This window comes from Plectropomus leopardus, chromosome 9, assembly GCF_026936395.1.
Source record: "Plectropomus leopardus strain MGB_pleo_1.0 chromosome 9, ASM2693639v1, whole genome shotgun sequence".
NCBI classification, from domain to species: Eukaryota; Metazoa; Chordata; class Actinopteri; order Perciformes; family Serranidae; genus Plectropomus; species Plectropomus leopardus.
Genome location: NC_142184.1, coordinates 1,197,501 through 1,224,042, shown reverse-complemented (window position 1 = coordinate 1,224,042; position 26,542 = coordinate 1,197,501). Strand labels below are relative to the sequence as shown.

The 26,542-nt window shown below is 39.9% G+C and overlaps 2 protein-coding genes across 3 annotated transcripts in view; one reads left to right on the top strand and one right to left on the bottom strand.

Annotated features, from left to right (window-relative positions):
* Positions 1 to 6,917: 6,917 nt before the first annotated feature.
* Positions 6,918 to 26,542, bottom strand: part of kcnd1 (potassium voltage-gated channel, Shal-related subfamily, member 1) — a 92,065-nt gene continuing 72,440 nt past the window's right edge. For both annotated transcript variants that reach the window (XM_088081574.1, XM_088081575.1), the window contains 5 exons: positions 14,913 to 15,075; positions 13,622 to 13,705; positions 10,079 to 10,174; positions 8,379 to 8,629; positions 6,918 to 7,448 (listed from right to left, as the gene is read on the bottom strand). In XM_088081574.1, the coding sequence (XP_087937700.1) occupies positions 7,241 to 7,448; positions 8,379 to 8,629; positions 10,079 to 10,174; positions 13,622 to 13,705; positions 14,913 to 15,075 (802 nt within the window). In that variant the 3' untranslated portion in view covers positions 6,918 to 7,240. The remainder of the gene's footprint in view (positions 7,449 to 8,378; positions 8,630 to 10,078; positions 10,175 to 13,621; positions 13,706 to 14,912; positions 15,076 to 26,542) is intronic.
* On the top strand, positions 21,543 to 24,827 carry LOC121947453 (tripartite motif-containing protein 16-like). Its single transcript, XM_042492515.2, has one exon. It carries the CDS (start codon positions 21,584 to 21,586, stop codon positions 23,222 to 23,224), a length of 1,641 nt encoding a protein of 546 aa, XP_042348449.2. The 5' UTR covers positions 21,543 to 21,583; the 3' UTR covers positions 23,225 to 24,827.

The following is a 26,542-nucleotide window of genomic DNA, read 5'->3' as shown; positions in this document are numbered from 1 at the left end:
TCCAGCACCTAAAAACACACCTCCAGCACCTGAAACACACCCGAAACACACCTGAAACACACCCGAAACACACCTGAAACACCTCCAGCACCTGAAACACACCTGAAACACACCCGAAACACACCTGAAACACCTCCAGCACCTAAAAACACACCTGAAATACACCTGAAACACACCTGAAACACCTAAAACAGGTAAAACACGGAAAACACACCTCCAACACCTAAAACACCTAAAAACACACCTCCAGCACCTGAAACACACCTGAAACACCTAAAACAGGTAAAACACGGAAAACACACCTCTAACAGCTAAAACAGGTAAAACACGGAAAACACACCTCAACACTTGAAACACCTAAAAACACACCTCCAGCACCTGAAACACCCAAGAAAAACACCTAAAAACACCTGAAACACCGAAAAAACAATTGTAACAAGATTTCATTTTTTCATCCCAGCAGAGAAATAGTTTTGGAAAAACCTGTAAGAGCTGTGCATCTTTCATATACCGTGTAAACCATGTATAATATAATACAATGTAACACGTCATATTTACACAGTTTAAACAAACATATACATATACATACACATGCTCTTTAACCCTCTGAAACTGGCCTCGCGTTTTTACTGCAGTGTGACTTCTGAGCTCAGATTCTTCATCCTCCGCAGAGAAAAGACAAACACAAAAGCGGAAGTGGATCTTTTGTCATTTGTAGTTTTCTGTTGCAGTTTCAAACTGACGTGTGATCCTCATTCTGGCCACCAGAGGTCGCCGCTCTCCAACGTTGTACTCATACTTCAGTCACTAAATCTGAGTCTTCACTCAAACTCCAACAAATTAATACAGATAGGCTCTTTTTAACCCTTAGTGCTGCTCTAATATAACACACTCATATCGCTCTGTGCACAATCTACTTTTTCTAAATCAAGCTTTAAAAAATAATAAACATTAAAAAAAAATTAACTCAATGAAAGCAGAAAAACATTTTAACCGACATCAGTCCTCATAACAAAGATCAAATATTCATTAATTTTCAGAATTTTAACCCTTTAAATGCCAGGTTTTTGTCAGGATGAAACTATGTTTTTAGATGAAAAAATGCAGAAAAAAAGAGAATTATTCTCAATATTCTACATGTTAAATTGATATTTATTATATTAGCTGCTGACAGTCTGGGATATGTCAGTGTGTGAGTGTAGCTGCTGACAGTCTGGGATATGTCAGTGTGTGAGTGTAGCTGCTGACAGTCTGGGATATGTCAGTGTGTGAGTGTAGCTGCTGACAGTCTGGGATATGTCAGTGTGTGAGTGTAGCTGCTGACAGTCTGGGATATGTCAGTGTGTGAGTGTAGCTGCTGACAGTCTGGGATATGTCAGTGATCAGCAGCTACATTGACTGTGACAGGTCACCTAGTGGAAATAGCATGTATTTCCTCCATATGCCAAATATGGTCAAAATGACCTCATCAGGTGGAAAATAGTCAAAATGACAAATTCAGAGTCAAAAGCCCAAAATGACACCCAGAAATAATACAAGTCCTGTTTTTCTGCTCTGATGGCTGTGGGATCAAAAATGTCAGTTTGAATGGGTTTCAATAGAGCATTTTTGGACCTGAACAGTCTGAATGTAACTATTTAGTTTCCACAGTGTATTTTAGACTTATTGTAGGAGCTGAGCTGCAAATTCACTGATTACACTCAAATACACAATCTGGACTACATTTAGGACACATGCATGAGCAAAATTATCAAAAAATTAAGAGTAAATAGAGCCTAAAATGCTCCAAATGGTCCCTAAAGGGTTAACTAAAGCTGCATACTGCTGACTGACTGGCAAAAAAAACCAATAACATATAAATCAGACTGTTGTGGAAGTTATATACATCTGTAAATGTACAGAAAAAACACAGCAAAGGTTGAGAAAAGAAACAGCACAGCGTGTTCTGGTTTCTGTCGTCTTTATTAGTGGATGGGATATACACCTCTGTGCTTTAATGCTGTTTTCTCCCTCGTTCATTCATTCATTCACCACATCTCTCTCTCTCTCTCGCTCTGAGACGTCACGCCGTCGTCAGCTCACCGGACGGAAAAACATCTAAGGCTCTGCTTGCTATCCCAACTCAAAACGTAATAATTCTGCACCCGTTTGTCTCCTCAGACGTCACATTACAGGACAGCTGATCTGCATAAACATCACCACAAAGGCCCCAAAAATACGGGACAATTACATTTACGAACCAAATCTGCATGATTTACTTCAAAATATGGGAAGAAGGCAATAAGCAACATGGTAGAAATTAGTTTAAAAAATGCAAGAAATAAGAAAAAAGTTCAAGAAAATTAAATTAATTAAAATGATTATAAAAAAAATAATAAAGGAAATAACCTTGAAAATGTGCTTAAAAATCCTAATAATTCTGCAATATAATTTAAAATATTGATCATTATAATTATTCCCTGGCTTCTTTCTTTTTAACTGCTCAGGATTCAAAGGTTTAAATATTTGTAAAAGGTGTCAGAACGAAGCAAGAAACATTTCAAAGTGTTGAAATGAATGAGAAACATTTTAACAACACAAAAGTTATTTTCTTTAAATTATGGTCTAAACTCGAAACCAGCGAAACCAGCGAAACCAGCGGCCACAGGCAGACGGCACTTTGCTGGTCTGGAGGATAAATTTTCTGTAAACTTCAGAGTGGATTTGGAGTGAAGTTTCTCTTTAAATTGAGATTTACAGGAAACAAAATAGAAAGTTTAAAAGACAAACTTTTCATGAATATTTCATCCATTAAAATCACAACTGGCATGATCAATAATCTGAATTCTGATCGATATCATCTCCACATCTGTCATTTTTGTCCCTAATTTTGCTGCATGAAAACATAAAAATCAAACAGCTTCATCCCCAAAAAAACCTTTATGCTGACTCAGATGATGAAGATTATTGATCATAATTCTGATAACTGTGACTTTTTAAAATCAAAAAAACTTCACAGCTTTAATATGCTACAATCAGCTTTTTTTAAAATCTAAAAATGCAAAGATTCAATTTATATATAATTTAAGCAAACTGTGATTAAACTGTATTTTTGTTCACTTTGTTTGTCAGGTGACGATGACTTAAAATTCAGGGAAACCAAAAAAATAAATTAAGCGTTTAAAAATATTAATAACGGTGGAAAGTATCCACGCACACATATATTATTTTCATCTGAAAAAAAGCGGTTTTGTGCTTTAAGACACCAGCTGAATAACTGATATTGAGAAAAACAAAAGAAAAAATGATTCATTAAAAAAAAAAGGTGCTACCAATTATTTTGAGATTTAAAAATCCAACATTAAAAAAAAGATAAAATCCTACTTCCCATGTCTGATCATTTTTAAGACTTTAAAAGATTGATGTACGACCTTTAAGACCCATTAAGGCCTTATTTTTAAGGACCGTTTGAGATTTTTGAAGGATCTGAAGGAACTCTGGAAAAAGCAAATCAACTCTGAGTTCATCATTCTGTCAAATTTATTAAATTGAAGGAATTTGAGGAAATCTCCGGCACGTCTTCACGGTACAAACTAAAAACTGCGTGCTGATGATTAGTTTAAGGGCTAGCTGTTTTATGTATTTTAAGTGAATATTTACTGTTAATTTAGGGAGTCGCAGCTGCAGAACAAAGTGAAAACATTAAGACAATATTACATAAATTAATTTATAAAAATAAAAATGTGACAAAGTGTTGAAATGAGAGAAAAAGTTCCGTCCGGCGAGCAGACGTCCGCTCGGCCTCCGCTCGGTCCGCTCTCTTTACACTGCAGGAGAAAACAGATAAAATACCTATAACGGTATCCATGCATATTTGTGACTGCTCATCATACAAACACACACACACGCACGCACACGCACGCACGCGCACACACACACACACACACACACACACACACACACACACACACACACACACACACACACACACACACACACACACACACACTCTTTGCATTCTGGCGAGGAACATGCCTGAATGATTTTTACTTTGATATAATCGGTTGTTATTTCTTCTCGGTAATCTAACGTCTGGTGGTGCAAACACTCGTCTTGAAAAGTTTTCGGGGAGGATGAGGAAACAAAGCGATGGCTGGTAGGAGAGGAGAAAAAAACGAGTCGTCATGCAAAAGAACGGATGATGAGATTTTTCCCCGTTGTGTTGTGTGTTTTTTTCTAGCGTTTTTTTCTCTGATATGGTTGATAAATTCCTATGATCAGTAGTGCTACTTCTACTGTACGAGGCTCATGCACGGAGGAGCGCCGGTCCGACGCCCGGCCGCTTCCATCTCCATCTTTTTTTGTTTTTTTTTTTGTTTCTTTTTCTTTTTTTGGTTCGAGGATTTGATTGGAAGATGCAGGTGAAAGTTTATGATACAAAATATGTTACAGTATGTACGTCTTGTCTCCTGTCTGCGTCACTCACACTCGCTTCTGAACGGTCGAGGAAACGCTTCGCCAAAAAAGCCCGCCGCTAAAGTCACGTGTCACCAATGGCGTGCACTCTTAAAAAAAAAAGTTGCGTCTTTTTTCGACATTTTAGAAAAACAGTCATGTCCTGATTTTGTACTTTCTGTCCCTCTGTCTCTCTGTCCCTCTGTCCCTCTGTCCCTCTGTCCCTCTGTCCCCGGATCCTCGATCTCCTGCTCATCAAATGAATGATAAAAATCAGCCACAGTGGAGATATCGGTCTAAAGTAAAAAAAAAAAAAAAACTGTCTTAACCGCAAATTTTTGGATGCAACTTCGGCATTTCTTTAGGACATTTGTAGTATTTGAGGACATTTCTGAGATTTTAGGACGTTTCTAACATTTTAGGATGTTTCTACGATGTTAGAATGTTTTTACTATTTTGGGACATTTTAGGACTTTCTATATCACATTCTAGATTAGAAAACATTTCTAGGATTTTAGGATGTTTCTCAGATTTTAGGACATTTTTAGGATTTGAGGATTTTAATACAATTTTAGGACATTTCTATAATTTTTTGAGGTTTCTAGGATTTTAGGCTTATGTAGGCTTTTATGATTAGGAGGAATTAGGAATTTTAGGACGTTTCTAGGATTTTAAGACTTTTCTATGATTTTAAGATGTTTATACAACTTTAGGGTGTTTCTATAATTTTTTTTATGTTTCTAGGATTTTAGGACGTTTCTCAGATTTTAAGATGTTTCTACAAGTTTAGGACGTTTTTATGATTATCAGATGTTTCTAGGGTTTTAAACCATTTCTAGGATTTTAGGACATTTCTACGATTTTAGGATGTTTCTAGGATTTAAGGAAATTTCTCGGATTTTAGGACATCAGGTGGTGTAAAAAGGGGACGCACGAAAAATATATATTTTTTTAAGTGTGGCCCTTTCTTTTCATTACGTTTTTTCTGTGATTTTTGAAGAAAATATTTTTAGGGTTTTTCTTTTCTTTAAAATCTTTTGGTGACTTTGTAAAGAGAAAATTGTGGCAATATTTTTTTTCTTTAAAAAATCATCAAAAGATTCGATGATTAAATATGATGGTTTTGTGCATTTAGCACGAGCTGTAATAATAAGACTGAAGTGACACTGGAGCCTCTGCAGGAGGATCTTTACCGCCGTCACAAATGTGCCGAAAAAGACGAAAAAGACCACGTGACCTTAAAGAGCTCCCGGCGCTGCGTTTCCCTTCCCCGTTGAAATCTATTGCAGAATACTTGTTGTGTTCTCTCTCTCACTGAAAAGATCACATAACAAATGAATTTCTTAGTTCTTTACATTATGATCCCTGCAATAATTACTGTAGTTTTTTATAACACACACATTATTATTGTTATTATTATTATTCTGTTCATTTCTTGATGCTATTTTCCTGCTTGTTGTAATGTTGCATATTTTTGAAAAGTAAAAGGCTTTCGTTCCTAGTCTGGACGCCACAAAACACCTCAGAGCTACAGCCGGACCAGACGAGTCCACGTCAGACCGGATCCATCCGGTCCACAATCCCTCATTTAACCCTTTCCTCTCTGCAGTCACGTTTAGAGAACCGGCTGAGTCCGGCGCCGCTCAGACCGGCTCAGCGTCGTCGTGCCAACGGTATTCAGGCTCAGCGAGGATCAGTTTAACCCAGATGAGTTCATGTGTTTCACCAGCGTCCGGATTCGAGGTTTTCACGTTCTGTTGACTCTTGAAACTCGATTAAGATAAAATATCAAGAGTTCTCGCTCAAGATTTCCCTTAAAATGTGACCTGAAGTTGATTCAGCTGCAGAATTAAAGCCGGTGAAGAGATCATCCATAAATACTCCACGACTGCGTTTGACTTCAGATTCATCTTGCAGCCGTTTCTAAGACATTTGTTCAGGTTTAAACCCACGATCTTTGCGTTTCAAGCAAAGGAGGTCCAACCATTTTCCACTGTAGTCCGGCTTAAAGATCCACTCTGTAAAGAAAAAAATCCGTACATATAGTTTTTTTTTTTAGCTTTATTGGCTCCCCAACATCCAAAGAAATCAAAAGGTTGTAGCCGCGGCTCCTGAAGCTGCTGAGGGTTGTTCGGTTGTCTACAGATCGTCTCCGTCACGTCTTTTTTCCATCACAGAAAATGAGTCTAAATGATCCGCTCAGACCAACACGTACACCTTTCTCTCCAAAATAAGACCACCAGTCGCCAGTTTCAGACTGAAATATGAGACCATCGTCCTCTGCAGCGACTTCGTATCCCTCCTCTGAAGTTTACGCAAAACAGACCCAACAAGTCCAACCGGGCAGCTGGTCCCGGGTGTTTGGTGAATGTCGATCTTTGGGAGTCTTGGCATCACTTGTCGACCTTCGTGGATGAACCTTTCCACGTTTTTGTGCAATGAGACTCAAAGGTCAAAAGTGTGGGGGGTGGGGGGGTGGGGGTGGGTGTCGGGTAAATCGATGAGGGAGGACTTAGGAAAAGCTTCGGAGAACAGTTGATCCTTTTTAAATTCCTCGCCTTCTGCTTCCGAGCTCGGCTGCTTTGTGTCTCCCGTGCCGTAAGTCTTTTCCATTTCGGTCCACGTAATCCACAAGAGGAAGTGAAAGCAACCAGCGGTACTCAAAATATCCATCTGAGTCGAGTTTGTCCCCGAAATCTCAGCTAGCAGTGCCCTGGGTTCAGGATCGGAGGTTTCAAGGAAGTTCACGGGAGGTTGGCTGGCGGGACGGCGGGGTGGGTGTCGAAGGGGAAGTGGAAGTCGGAGGTTATAAGGAGGAGATTTTGACGGTGTCCTGGGTGTAGGCGGTGGCTCGGGTGTTGCGCAGGATGCCGGGGATGGGGGCTGGCGATGGGGGGAGGCTCTCGTCGGGCGTGTTGGCGGGCGGCGTCGGGATGCTGATGATGGCGGCGGTGAAGTCTTGCTCCCCGCAGTTCAGCTTCAGGTCGCCCATCTGTGCGTTCAGACTGGAGCGACTGAGGAGAGAAACAAACCCACAAAACACAGAAAGAAAGAGAGAGATTTTATTTCTAACGAGAAAAAGAGAAAACACCGTCAATGAAAGCAGAAACACACGAGTGGGCGTCGACTCTGAAAACTGAACAAATTACTGGTGTTTATCCTGAAGCTTAAATGAAATGACTTCACGCACTGTGAGACTGCTTACAGTTAATGTCTCAACAGCTGCTTTATTGGCTGCTGCGGCTGCAAAAACAGACAGTTCACCGGTGATACTCAACTTACGGCCCGTGGGCCAAATCTGGCCCCCCCAGACTATTTTCTAATTCACGATAAAAATAAAGTGAATAAAGTGACACTGAATAGCTTTTGTCCTTTTAGTCTCCACACGGTGTCAGAGTGACTAAAACAGCATCAAAACAGAGACTGTGGATCAAAAAAAGAGCCAGTGAAGGATCCCCCACACCACGACAGATAAGACACTAATGTCCTAAAAAACTAGAAATGTCCTTAAATCCAACAAACCTCCAAAAAAATCCAGAAACATCCTAAAATCTGAGAAACGTCCTAAAATCCAAGAAATGTCCTGAAAATCTATTAATGTTCTAAAATCCTAGAAACGTCCTCAAATCAAGGAAACGTCGTAAAATCAGAGAAATATCCTGAAAATCTAGTTTTGTTTTAAATCCGAGAAACTGCCTAAAATCCTACAAACATGTATGGTGTAGCTGCGACTGTCCCCTGGTCTCATGTCTCAGATCAGGCTGAGTGTCCCTGGTGTTCATCAGGACTCTGTTACTGGACCTCTTAAATCTCTGGATCTTAAATCCAGCACTTTCTGTGCCTCACAGTGTGTCTGTCTTTGTGTCTTCTGTACAGTTTTCTGTTTTTCTAAATTTCTGTATCTTTTTGTTTGTCGTTCGTCAGAAACGATGATCTCTGTTTACGTTTGTGGAGGTATGGAGGTGGTCTTGATGTGCAGCGTGTCCAGTTCCTGGACGCTGCCCCGGCTGACGGACACCGTGGAGTTGGCCAGTCGCATGGCGGCTCTCCTGCGGGCCCGGCGGGGGCAGCAGCCGGTGGAGTTGTTCTGCGCCCCCTGCTGGCTGGACAGGGAGGTGCTGCGACTGGTCCTGTAGCCCACCGACTCGGTCATACACAGCTCGCTGTAGTTCATCTCGTTTGTGAACTCGTGGTTCTGCGAGGAGAGGTGGAGGGAGGGCGTCAGATGGGACAACTTTTGCTTTTTCAAAATCTACAACTCTGCGACATCATGAAGAAGATTATGAGATGCAGCTGAAAGCTCCGGAGCAGACGATGAAGGGAACGTTTCAGTGAGACTGTTTGAAATGAACGTCTGTTTTTAGAGTAAATACTGAACTTAATGTCCACATGAAGCAAATTCACTGAGACCCTGAGTTTACATTAACGCTCAGACATGCTGAAGATATTTTTAACCCTTTGAAACCTGGAAACATGGGAAGTGGGCAATGAGCAGCAAAAGAAGAAATGACGAAAAAATTAGTAAGATATAAGTAAAAAGTACAACTCAGAAGTTATATATATATATATATATATATATATATATATATATATGTTTGTGTGTGGTCTTCTTATTAATGTACTAATGCACTACTTTGTACTAATTTCCTGCTAATTTCTGAAACAAAAACAAAACAAGGTAAACAAGACTTGAAAAAGTGCTTGAAATATTAGAATAAAAAAACAAGAAACTAGTACAAAAATATGAACTGAAAATTATGTAATGAAATTATAAAATCACACGCGCACATACTCACACACACAAACACACACACACATACAAAAAAATATTCAAAACAAATTTTAAAATATGTAATTATGAGATTTATAAATATAGTTTTTCCCTAACTTTTTTCTTCTTTTCCCTGGACGTTTTTCAGGGAAACTTTTCCAATTTTTAAAAAAATTATTTTCTAAATCATCCAATTTCTTGCAATTTGTAAAACATTTCTTACCAAGTGGTTCATTGACTTTTTCATGTTATTGAAAGAAATTGCGCCCAATTTGCTCAGAGTTCAAAGGGTTAAATAAAAGGTGCCTGAAAGCAGCACAAGAAAAGTGATGTCGCTCCAGGTTTCAAAGGGTTAAAGTCCACCAGTTCTCTACTCCATCAGATAGAGATCTACAGTAAAGATCTGTCTGCGGGTGACGTATGGTGAGCTAAACGAGCAGCTTAACGAGCAGATAAACAAACAGGTTAACGAGCAGATAAACAAACAGGTTAACGAGCAGATAAACAAACAGGTTAACGAACAGATAAACAAACAGGATAATGAGCAGATAAACTAGCTGGTTAACGAGCAGATGAACGAGCGGATGAACGAGAAGATGAACGAGCAGATGAACAAACAGGTTAACGAGCAGGTGAACGAGCAGAGAAACGGGCAGATAAACGAGCAGATAAACGAGCAGATAATCGAACAGGTTAACAAGCAGATAAACGCGCAGGTTAACAAGCGGATGAACAAGCAGATAAATGAGTAGATGAACGAGCGGATGAACGAGCAGAGAAACGAGCGAATGAACGAGCAGAGAAACGAGCGAATGAACGAGCAGGTTAACGAGCAGATAATTGAGCAGCTTAACGAGCAGGTAAACTCTTTACCGTCGTCTTCTCCAGACAGTGCAGCAGGTGGTTGTGTTGATGCTCAAACGCTGATCTGTTCTTCACACACAGCGCCGTGCTGTCGCTGTCCCGGTCCTAAAATCACCAAATCACAAAGAAAAATATAGAAATCAGCTGTGAAAAATAAACCACAATCTCAAACAATCTCAGCACTTCATCAGGAATCAAAGACAACACAAATAAACCCAAAGGAAGATACAATCACTGACATCTGTGTCCGATTTTCTAGGGTGAAATTTGACCTAAATGGAATTGTTTATTCATGTATATATGTTTATGTTTTTTTCCAAAGTATGTGTATATAATGTGTGTGTGTGTATATATATATATATATATATATATATATATATATATATATATATATATATATATATATATATATATATATATATTTATTTATTTATTATCTATTTTATTTATTTATTATTATTTTATTAATTTTACAGTTACCTTGTTAATTTTTGATTTATTTATCTGTTTTATTGTCTTGTGAAGCAGCAATATATTTATCATATTTATTAGTATAATAAGATATATAAGTATAAGTATATATAGACGTATATAGGGTTGAAATTCTGAAAATTATTGAATATTTGACCTTTATGATCAGGACTAATGTTTGTTATAAAATAAATTCAGTGAAAGTAAAAAAAATCATATGAATGTTTATTATTTTTTACAGCCTGATTCCAAAAAGTGCATCTTGTGTGCAGAGCGTAATATTACAGTGGCCTTTAAGGGTTAATAAAACTTTCACTAAACCTGATTTTTTTTCCCTCCATGAGGCTTAACTGAAGTTTGGCCGACACATAATAACCTTTAAGTTTCTCATTTTAATCTGATCCCCTTCATCTCGCTCTTTTTCGTCACCATCCAACTAATTTCTTCTTTTTTTACTCGTCTTTCCTCTCCGTCCTCGTCTTCGTCCTCGTCTCTCTGTCTGATATGAAGTTTCACGACAGATTTTTTAAAAGTTTTCTATCTTTTCCTCAAATTACACAAACAGAAGTCTGATCCTCCTCTTCCTCCTCTTCCTCCTCACCCTCATTATACACTCTTTAAATCCAGCAGTCGTCCCTCTGTCTCTGAGCCGAGGGATTAACAGTGTGTGTGTGTGTGTGTGTGTGTGTGTGTGTGTGTGTGTGTGTGTGTGTGTGTGTGTGTGTGTGTGTGAAGCTTGAAGCCATTTTACTGATAAAACATTGAAACCCAGTAAATATTTCATCGTCAAAACAAAACAAAACAAAAACAAAAAGATCTGGCGTCGTGATTAAAGTGAAAGATCAAAGTTTCTCAGAGTTCAGCTGCACATTAACGTCCTCTTCATTTCCGTTTGTTCGAGGTCATTTTGGCTCATTTTGTTTCTCCTTTTGGTTGTTTTGGTTTTTTTGTAGTTGTTTTGTTTTACTTTGAGGTCGTGTGTTTGTTTTTGGTCATTTTTTATGTCCTCGTAGTAGTTTTGTGTCTCTTTATTGTCATTTTGTGTCACTTTGTATTTGTTTTGTTTCTCTTTAAGGTCATTGTGTGTTTATTTCTGGTAATTTTCTATCCTTTTGTCATTTTGTTACTCCTTTGTTTGTTTTGTGTCTCATCATCATAATTTTGTCTCTTTGACGTCATTGTGTGTCTATTTAAGGTAATTTAGTGTCATTCTTAGTCATTCTGTGTCTTCTTGTAGCCGTTTTGGGTCCAGACCCAGACCTCAAACTGATCAATTATTGATAAGTGGTGCAGCGTCTGCAGCACTGGACCAGGACCCTCACAGACCAGTTACACGTGTTAACTTATCTCCCTAAGCCAATCAGATCTGTGCATGCTGACCAGCGTCGTGCTGCCAAGTTGCTGTTGGAAAAAAGCTCCAGTGATGGAGATGTTTACTGGCTGAGTCCAAAGTGCTGATCCAGCAGCTCCTGATCTGTCTCTGTCTGTCTGTGTCTGAACCTGCGCTGCTGTCTCTGTCCTAGCTTTTACTCTCGCTTGTTTTTCACACCCTCGGGTACAAAAATATACATTTTTGTCATAATAGTGTCATTTGAAAAGCTCATCAAGTGGAAGCTGCAAGTACACAGTAAATACAGTAATAAAGTAATAATTAAAGTAAATAATTAACTTAATTAGTACTGTGAAATATTTTATACATGCAATGATTTGGCTTAAAAGACTACTCTACTTTTATACTTTTAAAGACAGTGATTTATAAACATACTTGACTACTGCTGTTATAGTTATAAATCGGCAAAAAGATTATTGGGACATTTTTGTTTAATTCCATAAGTTTAGAATTTTTTATGTCATTTTTTTTCTTCTCCCTAAATTTTAGTCAACAATTGTGCAATTGAATTTACTTTTGCAGTATTTTTATTTATAATGAAATACATTTTATAAAACTTGTATAATGACGATCTCGAACATGTAACTCCTTGTTTTGAATGTATTCAGTAAAGTTTTAGATGAAAAACATTTTTTTTTAAAGGGGACCATATGGAGATCATGCGGGTCCATGTTTATTTTGGATGAAATAACCGGAGGAATGTGGTAATGATCGCCTGATTTTGGCAGAGATCGCTGTCTTTTGGGCGTTTGTTTCACCTGGTTGAATCAGAATCTGGCTGGTCTTTTTTGGGTTTTTTTGGGGCAGATCTGAACACTGCGATCATACTGAAACCGAAACAACCACTCAGAGACTTTTAGGAGGACGGTGTCCGGTTACAGAGGTGTTCTGCTGGGTTCATGCACGTTTTCAACACATTTCCAGGACTCGACCATCGATACTTCGTATCTGTTCTTTTTCATCACTATATAATATTTCTTTCAAAATATATATTATTAACAACAACAATTAATCTAGAACATTTAAATATAACTTAGGGACTGTTTGTTATTTATGAGAGGGGGGAGATTGGTGCGAAAAGCCGGAGGCATGTCAAATATGTTTTTAAGCGCTGCGGAGGAGAGGCATACAACTTTAAATGGCCTCCGAACTTGAAGGCATGTTTTCTTAAAAAACTTTTTTAAAAAAAGGGGTCATATTTGAAGAAAATATTTAAACTATTTTTTTCTTCAAAATTAAAATAAATAAAAAAAGTTGAGAAATTTTTAATTAATTTTGAAATAAATAAATAAATAATTTTTTTGGCAATTTTTTTTCCTTAAAAAATCCCCCACCTTTTTGTCACATTTGTTACAGCCAGAAACTGTAAAAACAGAAATTAGGTTATTGATTTTGGATCGATGATCCACCGTATGAGAACAGAACAACCCACTACACATTTTAAAACGCCCCCTCCACCGTCGGCCTTTAAATAAATCTGTATTTTAAACGTATCGACCACGCCGTCTCCGTCTCTTTCATCTCGTCTTTGTCTGATTCATTTTTCTGCTTTCTACTTGCTCTGTTTCTTTCTTTCTCTCTCTTCATCTCTGTCTGAGTTAACTGGACTGTAATCCACCTTTCCTGCTCCACAGTGAGAAACGATCCACTGTCAGTGTGTGTGTGTGTGTGTGTGTGTGTGTGTGTCTCACCCCGAGGGCTCGGTCTTCTTTGTACTGGAGGAAGGCGTTGGCTGTTCCTTTCTTCGCCATGCGGATCCGAGCCAAACGCACTTTCTGTCGGACAGAAACACAGAGACAAACAGCACCGTCAGCACATCGCACACACACACACACACACACACACACACACACACACACACTGACACACACAGACACACACACACACACACACAGACACACACACACACACACACACACAGACACACAGACACACACACACACACACACACACACACACACACACACACACACACACACACACACACACACACACACACACACACACACACACACACACACACACACACACACACACACACACACACACACACACACACACAGACACACACAGACACACACACACACACACACACACACACACACACACACACACACACACTCATGTCCAGGAGCATTAAGGTAAAAGCGAAGCCCGTCAGACTTCATCTGGGACGCTGTGAGGTGGAACCAGTGGTATTTCCTGGTCTGACTGGACGGATGAGCAGCTGAATGTGTCTCTGCAGTCTCAAGTTCATCTGCTGCTGCTGGTTGATGAAATAAATCCAGAATATCTGAAGGAAAATGCCATTTAGCAGTAAAAGAGCCACTGAAATGTTTCTGTTGGTCTAAAGTTATTTCTCTGTTAGGCAGCTCCCACACAAGGAGCTAGTTTGACTGAACATACTGTTACACTCAGGATGCTTTTAACATTAGGCGAGAGACTACCGATGAAAAATAGCTCTACAGCTAACTCGGGTGTATTTACGGGCAAAACATACGGGCACATGTGGATGAGATGCTGCTATACATTTATGATTTATTATTATATTCTGCACATAAAAAAATTTGACCACAAAAAAAGGGCAAAAAACATGACGTCAGTGACGTTTTTCAAAACAAGTTGGCCTGTCGGGGCTTCAGGACACTTGGATTACTTCGGACGAGCAGTAGGGAGACATTTTGTGGTTTTATGATTTTTTTTACATTTGAATCCTGGTCACCATTTGCTTCAATTGTTTGAGAGATGAGTGTGTCACCTTTTCCCCGTGAACCTCCGGCAGAGTTTCGTGGACTTCAAAACTTCGCCCGACTTTCCATCAGCATGAGGGGAGTAGATGATGACTGAATTCTCATTTTTGGGTGAACTATCCCTTTAAGACTGTCAGTCACAGGTAATTCAGTAAAAGTGAGTAAAAATACTGCTGATCTAAAGTCAGCAGCGCCACAGTTTGCTAACAGCTGATAACAGTGAGTGACGGACCTGCTGCGCTCTCATCTTGTCCGCTCTCTGGTTCTGGTGGTAGATTCGGCTGAAGTTGGACACGATGACGGGCACCGGCAGGGCGATCACCAGCACGCCGCTCAGAGAGCAGATGGAGCCGAAGATCTTCCCGGCGATGGTGTTGGGAACCATGTCGCCGTACCTGCAGGAAACAGAGTCACGTGGTCAGGCAACATGAAACCTCAAACCTGTTCTGAATTTTATTAAAATATTTTGCCATTTTCTTTTCCTTAAAAAAAAGAAAAACTTTGGTGAGTTTTTAAATTTTTTGTCCATTTTTTTTCTTATTCCAAAAATTTTTGCTGAATTTGTTTTCTTTTAAAATTTTTGAATAAAAGACGCACCCTGACATCGCCATGTAGGAGATTAAACGCAAAATCCTCCAGCAGAGCTTTGAAACGACTTTGAGGAACCATACAAACAATAAAATACATAACAATACATTACAAATGCAAAAAAACACAGACTGACACTGACAAAATTAAAAACACATAAATGTCTCAATAAATAAGTGAAAATGCCAAAAATGACGCTATTTTATTTTATCCATCAGTTTATTCATTATTTATTTATGTATTATTTGTCTCCCCCTCCATTTATTTCCTCCAACACATTTACCTCCCCTCTTTCCGCCTATATTTCCACCTCATTACACAAATGAGGGGGGCTGTCCTATGTGCCATGGGGGTGTCAACTTTTTGCCTATTGGTTGATCGAAAACTAAATGGGAAAATGAATAAATTGATAAATGAAATGGAAAAATAAATGGGAAATTAAATAAATATTGATATTTGTGGCACTTTCATTTGTTTATTGATACATTTATTTATTTTTAATTTTGTCAGTTTTGGTCCTCCATAGAAACACTCGCAGACAAAAAGGCATCAAGACGTGATGCAAATGTTTCGCTTTGTACCGTTTGTGGTGAAGACGAGAAATTCAGATTCTGATCTCTGAGAGGCTCAAACTGCTGTACGAGATATAACTGTGTCCCTCACACACACACACACACACACACACACACACTCACACACACACACACACACACACACTCACACACACACTCACACACACACACACACACACACACACACACACACTCACAGGTTGCTGGTTGTTGCCTCATGCGGCCTTCACCTCTCATCGCACGGAGCCATAAATCACAGGTAGTGAGATGAGGAAGAGGAGGAGGAGGAGATTAGAGAGCGGGCAGGAGGCCAGGATGTGACTCTGCTCCGACACATTTTACACATTTTACTGAACCGAGCAACGACTTCAAATTTCAGCCTGAACCGAGACGCTGCATTACAGATTTACAGATTTAATTTTTGTTTTTACGTTTCTCTGCAGGTGGTGACACAAATACAGGTAGCAGCTGATCACCGCTCACTTTTTAAATAACACGATTTTTTAAATGTCATGATCTCCATGAATGAAGCAGTTAAATATATGTATTTATGTTAACAGTGGTGGAATGTAATGTAATGATTTATTTTATCAGGTACAAGTATGGACGGTACGTCAGATGTGGGCCTTTTTGTTTTCATTATTAGGCTCATCTTATTAAAAAAAATAATAAAACAAAGCTTTCATATTTATATCTGCTGGTATTAATAACACATTCGGGCTGAATCCTCGGACGTTCAGGCCTGATGACGACGCTGATGTTGGACACAAAAGATTTAGGATTTTATATTCCATAAATGTCAGACAAGAATTAAAATATCTCCAGTAGATATCAACCACAGAAAGAATAATGCCGTTTTTTATGTCATAGTTATTAAGTTCGTTTATCATTTCATTTTTAAAAAATGACTGCCTTCAGTGTGTTTAACTTTCCAGGTGATAAAATTATTCATTTTCCCACTTTCCTCGACGGTCTCACTGTGGAATTAAACTCTTTATATTCAAATATGCAAATCACGTCAGACTGTACAGTAAATCAGATACGCAGGTAATGAAGTGCAGCTCTACCTGCTGCGGTGGATTATGTCTGAGTCCTTCACAAAATAAGGCCGCAACCCGTCTGCTGCGTTAATGCTCATATCTGAATATCTGAGAGCTCATTTACTTTTTTTTTTTTTAAACCGTGAAGCTAATTTCGCAGCGCTGCAGCGTTGCCGTGTGAACACGTGTTTCATAATGAATCTCCTGTCGTTTAAAGCTGTTAGAGCCGACTGTCCAGTTCTTGTCCTTTAGAAATAAACTCAAACCGTTAAATGCATTAATAAACATCATGCATCACATTTACATACATTTATGTTATTGGTAGGGATTATTCTCTGCTGATGCATTTGGTTTTCACGTCTGATCCAAAATCCCCCATAAACTCATTGTACATTCTGTCCATTTCTACATCGCAGACACTGTCCTGCAGGACATTCAGCCTGCAGGACGTCAAGGAATAAAAGACGGACAAAAAGGACATCACACTGTCACACACAAACCACACAATAACACATCATATCTTTGCTGTTTCACCTGTGACTCAAAAACCTAAAAAAAAAACATTACGTGATGCTTACTAATGTTTTCTATCTAAATGTGCAGGTTTTTTTGGGTCATTACAAAGATTGTTATTCAAGGATATCAGATCTGAAATATTCAACATACTATACTATATTTGGATTACCAGCGTTTCCGCAGGTCTCCGAGGTTTAGATAGACAGACAGATAGATAGATAGATAGATAGATAGATAGATATACTTTATTGATCTCAAAACTGAGAAATTGGGCTGTAGCAGCGCCATGCAGTAAGAACAAGAGAATAAAGAGCACACATTATTAATAGAATATAACGGAATACGCTTAAAAAAACTAAAAAACTAAGAGACTGTACATATATACATATATACATATATACGTGTAAAGTGCGGAACAGTATCTGAATAAATAAAAATAAAGTCGGCAGTGTAGAGTGTGTTTCAATGTCATTTCAAATGGGATTAAATTCTGTAAAAACTAACAGCTAGACCTTCATGCCTGAGAAACATCATAAAATCCTAGAGACATGCTACCATCCTAGAGCTGTCCTAAAATCCTAGAAAAATCCTAGAATCCTACAAACGTTATGAAATGCTAGAAACTTCCTGAAATCTGAGAAATGTCCTAAAATCCTACAAATGTGCTAAAATCTGAGAAATGTGCTCAAATCCAGGTCATGCTAACATCCAAGAAATGTCCAAAAATCCTCGAAAAATCCTAAAATGCTACAAATGTTCTAAAATGCTAAAAAACGTCTTATAATCGCAGAAATGTTCTAAAATCCTAGAAACAACCTTAAATATTAGAAATATCCTAAAATCCTCACTTTTCAGAAGTGGGCCCCAAACAGTAGAAGAGTATTCCTGCAGATGCAACTTTACAGTACATGAGATAAATAATACAAAAGTACAAGTGAAATCACTGATTTTTAAAATAACAACGCATCTGTTTATGAGTAAATGTAATCTATTACATCCATCTCAGAGTACACGTGGTCATAAATGAAAACATGCAGAAGCACCAGTGTGACTCTGACTGTCTGCGTTTTAATTTACGGAAACAGCGACCCACTGACTGTGTGTCTGACTGTAACCTGCTGAATGAGTGTGTGTGATCTGTGGGAGCCGTGTGTGTGTGTGTGTGTGTGTGTGTGTGTGTGTGTGTGTGTGTGTGTGTGTGTGTGTGTGTGCGCGTGTGTGTAACGACAGCACCCGGGTCAGTTTTTGTGGACCTCCAGCGTCCTCAGTGGGGAGCGATATTGGCAGCTGCGAGCGATCAATGGAGACAACAGAGAGGGCCGAGCGGAGCAGAAGTCATCTGTAATCGTTGGCAAAAAGCGCTCGCAGGAATCGACGGAGATGTCAGACGGCGGCCAAGCAGCCGAGATGAATCTGAGCTGGAGTCCATCCCTGAACTTAAACCGGACCTAAATCCCCACCCGGACACTTTTATTTCCATTATTTCCCTCCAAAATCTTCTCTGTTTGTCAGACTTTTCTTTCAAACCTTTAATATTGTAGCTCCACATTTCAAAAATGTTTTAAAGTGTCTGAAATACAGAACAAGACAAACGCTGTTAGATAACTCGAATGTGACATTTTCATATTTCTGCCACACGAAAAGGCTGAAACAGAGCTTATTTGTTGACGTAGAAATTTGGTTCAAATACGTTTATCAGCTAAAATGCATGAGCTAATGTTAAACTATTCCACTGAAGCTCATCGGCCAGTTCGATGTCTGAAACATTTCAGTTCAGGTTAGATAACGAGACAGATTAATGATCAAACTGCCCCATTCAATTCAACTCAGAGCAGCTAAATTTAAAAAAATAAATAAATAAAGAATAAAATTTTTTATTTCAATTAAGTCAGCAAACAGCAAATGTGACAACCATGAGATTCTCGACAATGTGGAATTAATATAACACTATATATATATACAATTTTTATATATATATGTATATATGTATGTGTGTATAGAGAAAGAGGGACAAATATATTAGGGCTGTTAATAACATGTTAAGTTGTTGCATTAATAATGTCTTAATAATAATGGTAATAATAATGAGAGCTCAGTGCGAGCGGCTGGATGAGACATGGAGCGATGCGTCCTGGTGTTTCTAAATAATTAATCCAAAGTAGAAGTCTGTAGAAGTCTAAAGAAGTCACTTTCACGTCTGCAGATGTGTCTGTTTCAGACACTTTGGTGCTGTGAGGAGAAGCTGCGCTCTGTTTGTCTGTCTCACTGCGCTGCTGTCGGACCATCAGCTGTTTGATCTGCAATGATGAAATGCTGTGGCTGTCAAACACTCAGCTGTTCTACAGTCAAAGTCCTTCACTGCATTTGGTTCTCTGTGGCGTTATTCTTATTATCATTGGCTGTTCGTGTTGTCTGTCAAAACATGGCTGGGATGCGTTTTATCACCATTCTATCGACTACGTTTCATATTTCAGTCGAGAAAAGTTATATCGCGATTGATATCGTTATCATTTTATCGCCCAGCCCTACCTTAAGCATAGTAGGGGGGTGACTGCGGGCACGTCGACCATCTTTATATACAGTCTATGGTAAAACTGCAAACTTATCTAGTTTTGTTCAGACATTTCAGACACTCACAGTACGAATTTTGGAGCTTATCTATCTAAGAAACAGCACAGCCAACTGAGAAAGTTCCAAAACTTTCTATATGCAGATGATTGCAGTAATACATGAGGACAATAACCTGAAAAACAAATGAAGGTTAAAATGATAAACTTCCTGACAGCATGTGGTGGTGCTGTGTGAGACAGAGCTGCGAGTTGAGCTCAGAGTGTTAATGCTGATCCAAATGTAAATGAGTGGAGCTGTGACGGGCAGACAGCCGCCTGCAGCATCTGTTAGCTGGCACGATGCAGCTGGAACATCAGCCTCATTAGTCTGCACTTTATGGACCCGGAGCTTCACAGATTGTAAAGTTTCATTGAGACTTGTGGAGAAAGACGAAAACAGTCGAGACGCTGTGGCTGCATTCATCAGGTGAAACCACCTGATGAGCGCCATCGTTATATATAAATATATTTATTATCAGCTGAACGCCAAGAAACGACCTCAACAGCCTCAGAGATAATTAAGACATTTATCATGTCATCAATATGGATCTCAGCTTTTTAGTTCCCTTCCTTTTTCAAAAAAACAACTTTCAGTTACTTGAAACTGCTAAAAAAAAAACCCTGAAAATAATTAGATTTTATAAGAGAGGATGTGATGTATAGAGATTCTGTTGTAGTTCAAGAAATGCTTCCAAAATAATTTAATATTATAATTTACGTCTCATTCTCATCAAAGTTTAGACAATTAGCAAAAGTTATAAGCACATAGGCCTCTGTGATTATTACATTTCCAAACCAATTCCACATCATTATATGATAATTGGCTCAATTTCTTTGAAAAACATGGGAAGACGGCAATAAGCAGTTTGTATTGTCTATTGTAATGTACTGTTTTTTATTATGTGTGATAAGTGTTTTTAGTGGGAGGTATTTGTCGTGTTTGTACCTGCCCGGGGACTGCACATGTAAACTAGCTAATAGCTAATCCTTCAAGGTGTCTGAATGCGCCACAGAAAACTGATGTCAAACCAGGTTTTAAAGGGAAAAAGGACTTCAGCAAATAATACTGTCTCTTTATTTCACCACAATACTGGACTTTCATTACCTCTGCAGCAGTGATTCATTGGTCCTTCGTGTTCTGTATTTGAATTATTGTAAACAATAAAAAGTTGGATTAATTTTTGAATAATGGGGCAGCCGTCTCTAAACACTCTGATTCTTAAAGAGCTTCCCTCCTAAAAGCTGAAGTGTTTTTAAACGCGTGATTGAACACACAGCGTCTCTCTCACGCAGTTTCCCTCCTGCAATGTAGAAAAGCTCGATGAGCCTCTTCCTGCTCTCAGACTCAGCAGCTCCGCCCCGTCCAAACTCCCATTCAGGTCTGAAGTCTAAAGGTGGGTGTGACCAACATGAGAGAGCTGACAGCCTCATTAAGTACACACACACACACACACACACACACACACACACACACACACACACACACACACACACACACACACACACACTCTTAGATCAAGGCTTAAACTGGTTTCTCAGGAAGTGAAACTCAGTCTGTTGTCGTCTCTGAGAGCTGAAATGGCGCAGAAAGGAGTCGAGCTGGACCAAGAAACCTTCTCTTGTTCCATCTGTCTGGATCTACTGAAGGATCCGGTGAGTCTTCCCTGCGGACACAACTACTGCATGAACTGTATTAAAGGTTTCTGGGACGAGAGGAGAATCTACAGCTGCCCTCAGTGTCGGCAGAGCTTCACCCCGAGGCCCGTCCTGCTGAAAAACACCATGTTAGCAGCTCTGGTGGAGCAGCTGAAGAAGACTGAAGCTGCTCCTGCTGATCTCTGCTACGCCGGAGATGAAGATGTGGCCTGTGATTTCTGCAGCGGGAGGAAACTGAAAGCAGCGAAGTCCTGTCTGCAGTGTCTGGCCTCTTACTGCGAGCGGCACCTCCAGCCTCATTATCGATCAGACACATTCAAGAAACACCAGCTGGTGGAGCCCTCCGAGAGGCTGCGGGACAACATCTGCTCTCGTCACGACGAGGCGATGAAGATGTTCTGCCGCACCGATCAGCAGTGTATCTGTTATCTCTGCTCCGTGGAGGAACATAAAGGCCACGACACAGTGTCAGCTGCAGCAGAGAGAGGCGAGAAACAGAGCGAGCTCGAGGGGAGTCGACTAAACGTCCAGCAGAGAATCCAGGACAGACAGAAAGACGTGAAGCTGCTGCAGCAGGAGGTGGAGGACATCAACGCCTCCGCTGATAAAGCAGAGGAGGACAGCGAGAGGATCTTCACCCAGCTGATCCGTCTCCTGGAGAAAAGACGCTCCGACGTGAAGCAGCAGCTCAGATCGCAGCAGCAAACTGAAGTGAGTCGAGTCAGAGAGCTGGAGGAGGAGCTGCAGCAGGAGATCAGCGAGCTGCAGAGGAGAGACGCTGAGCTGGAGCAGCTCTCACACACAGACCATCACACCCAGTTTCTGCTCAGCTACGCCTCACTGCCAGCACTCACACGCTCAGCCAGCGTCCACATCCGTCCTCGCCGCCGCCGCTTTGAGGACGTGACAGCGGCCGTGTCAAAGATCAGAGACAAACTACAGGACGTTCTGAGGGACACGTGGACAAACGTCTCACTGACACCGACTGAAGTGACACAACCAGAGCCCAAAACCAGAACTGAATTCCTCAGATATTCACGTCAAATCACACTGGATCCAAACACAGCGTACAGATATCTAAAATTATCTGACGGGGACAGAAAAGTGACACGAATTAGAAAACTACAGTCTTATTCTGATCACCCAGACAGATTCACTGTCTGGCCTCAAGTCCTGAGCAGAGAGACTCTGACCGGACGCTGTTACTGGGAGGTGGAGTGGGGAGGGACAGGAGTTTTTGTAGCTGTCGCATATAAGAGTATCAGCGAAGCAGAAGGGACACTCGAACCGTTATTTGGTCAAAATGACAAATCTTGGGGGTTATATTGTGTCAATAACAGTTATAACTTTTGGTACAACAATGTTGAAACTCCCGTCTCAGGTCCTTGGACCGCCAGAGTCGGAGTGTACCTGGATCACAGTGCAGGGGTCCTGTCCTTCTACAGCGTCTCTGACACCAGGACTCTCCTCCACAGAATCCAGACTATATTTACTCAGCCGCTCCACGCTGGACTTTATCTTTATTGCTATGATGCCTCCGCAGAGTTTTGTAGTTTAGGATGATTTTTTAAAATGCGTGTGACAACATGACAACAAGGGTCTCATCAGTTGTCTGGAACTGGTTCAGTTTCGCAGCATCAGATCTGGAACAAACCACAGTCCGCTGCAAACTTTGTTTAAAGGCAGCAGCACAACCGACTGATTTCAACATGTCCAACAGAGGCAGCAGCCGAGTGGGAGACACGTGTCTCACTAAGAGATGCAGAAGACCGCATCAGTCCACAAACAGCCGGTAAAAAGCAGACGACAGTAGAGGCAGCATTTTCCCGTTATGTCCCGTATGACCGGAGAGCGACCCGCTGCAGAGCTGTACCCGACGCAGTCGCTGCATGTCGCTGAAGACACGATATAAGTGAATTCATGGAAACACGTTTTGTGAAAATATCACTAAAACCATCAGATGTCGATCAGGAGCTTCCCAGAGTGAGCGTGAAGGTTGAGCGTCTCAGAGAAAGGATCACTCGCAGAGAAAAGCGCTCATTAGTGCTGGAAGTAAAAGATTCAGTCAAACTCTTCTGATCTCTCTTCAGTCTGTGACTGCGATGTCTTAAAGACAGAATGACGGACAGATTGCAAGAAATTAGGAAAATATGACAAAAAACTGAACAAAAAATTTGTCAAATTATCATTATTATTAATTGTTATTGTTGTTATTATTGAATATTTATCTTTTTAGTGTTTTTGAAAGAAATAACGCCAATTATATCAGGTTTCAAAGGGTTAATGGACATTATCTCTTTTTATATAAATCCAAACATAAAAATAAATAAATAACGTGTGTGTGTGTGTGTGTTTTACTATCAGAAAGCTGCAATAAATCTGCAGCAGCCTTGAGTCTACAGCCAAACATTACATGCAATGCCCCTTTAATGGACCATAAATTAGCTTGTGTGTGTGTGCGTGCGCGTGTGTGTGTGGCGATGAAGCTAACTCGTCTGACCTGATGAACTTGGCCCAAACAGCTGTCAGAGTTGTGTGAGATTAAAGTCATTTTAAATTTGTTTGTGTATAAAAAAACCTCATTTACTTTGATTTTGGTGCCACAGAAATCGATGTGAATCTTTCGCTGAGGTTTAAATACGTCTTCACATTGATTCGAAATATTCCTCCTGTGCAGCCGTGGTTGTTTGCACATAAAAAAAGGTAGAAGAAGAAAAGAAGGTCAAGAGTTCAACCAATTACTGCCCAGAATCCCCTGCAGACTTTCACCACACACACAAACACAAAGCATGATGCATGTTCAACCTGCTGATATACAACCCCCCCCGCACACTGACAAGGTACTACACACTAACACACTACACATACATGTAAGGCAGTATATAAACACACACACACACACACACACAGTCACAATGAAGCCTGAATATATTTAACTCATTCAGACAAAACACACATCATTCATTGAACTTATCCACTGACCTGAAGAGTGTTACTGCATACACACACACACACACACACACACACACACACACACACACACACACACACACACACACACACACACACACACACACACACACACAAGTTTGATGTCAGTGATGTTGTGTTTGACAGGAAGCTGCTCAATCATGATGATTTTCTGCAGATAATGTAATAAAGTTATCACGTGATGCTGTCAATAAAAATGATTTATTACAGAAAAAGAAAATATTTTTTAAGCACTTTCTTGGGGTTATTTTCTTGTTTTTTCTCCTTTTATATTATTTGTATTAATACAAAAACAAGAACAATAATAATAATAATAATAATAACTAGAATCTGTAACACATTTTATTTGTAAAGTTACCTTTCTAACAATGGCGCATTTTAGTCTCTTTTCTTCTTCCTGTTGTGATAACTGTGTGTGTGTTGATGCATATGTGATAAATGTAGTCCAGATTGTGTATCTGAGTGTAATCAGTGAATTTGCAGCTCAGCTCCTACAATAAGTCTAAAATACACTGTGGAAACTAAATAGTTACATTCAGACTGTTCAGGTCCAAAAATGCTCCATTGAAACCCATTCAAACTGACATTTTTGATCCCACAGCCATCAGAGCAGAAAAACAGGACTTGTATTATTTCTGGGTGTCATTCTGGGCTTTTGACTCTGAATTTGTCATTTTTTGCCATTTTTGTCATTTCCACTAGGTGACCTGTCACAGTCAATGTAGCTGCTGATCACTGACATATCCCAGACTGTCAGCAGCTACACTCACACACTGAAGAGGAGACTCAGCATCACTCATTATTTTTCCACTTAAAACATATTTGCATCATGAGAAAAACCAGGCATTTAAAGGGCTGAAATTCTGAAAATTAATGAATATTTGATATTTATGATTAGGACTGATGTTGGTTAAAAATAAACTCAATGAAATTAGAAAATCATATTAATGTATAACTTTTTTAAAGTTTGATTTTAAAAAAGCACATTTGGTGGACAAAGAGATACGAGTGTGTGTGATTATATTTTATTATATTTTAGACAGTTTCGTACCGAGAACATTTGAACGACCTGCAGCTGATGTTCGACCAGCAGAGGTCAGCAAAACGAAAAGCTTCAGCTCAGATCTTCTTTAAAATGTTGGGAGTTGAGACTGCAGAGAGGTGATTAAAGCAGCTGTGTGTGTGTGTGTGTGTGTGTGTGTGTGTGTGTGTGTGTGTGTGTGTGTGTGTGTGTGTGTGTGTGTAGCTGCTAATGTTAAATAATGGATGGCAGCATTAGAGGCTGGTTAGCAGAGAGAGACGGAGCGAGGAGGAGAAAGTTTAGATCCTCTCCATCCCTCCCTGCTCGCTCTGTACATTTCCTTTATTTCCTCTCTCTCCGTCTCTCTCTCTCTCTCTCTCGTCCTCTCGGTTCTCTCCTCTATCTCTCTCCTCATCTCCCATTTCTCCCCCCTCCTCTCCTTCGTTCTCTCTCTCCGGGGTCATTATGTGCAGCTGCCGGAGCCAAGTCTCCGTCCTGCAGCAGGAGAGGAGGAGAGAGGAGGACGACACATCGAGTGGTGGCTTGACATGAAGCCAGAGGAGAGAGAGATGGAAGAGGAGGAGGAGGAAGAGGAGGAGGAGGAGGAGGAAGATGGAGGGAGGAGGTTGAGTGAGGACAGAAAAGAGGAAGGGCGGAGAGAGGAAAGAGGAGACGCAAAGAGGTCAGGAGGGAGGAGAAGTGAATATCTCGATCTGTATCTGTAAATATGATAAATATCAGTCAGCGGAGGTCTGGAGGTCACGTTTGCTTTTCCCCAAATACACCCGAAAAAAATACAAAAATAAACTTACTTAAATAAAATTTACTAAATAAAATTTTTAAAGTTAACTTATTGAGTTTTAAAATAT

Bases quoted from the DNA above. Each gene is read 5' to 3' on its own strand.
- LOC121947453 (XM_042492515.2), top strand. From the start codon at position 21,584: ATGGCGCAGAAAGGAGTCGAGCTGGACCAAGAAACCTTCTCTTGTTCC.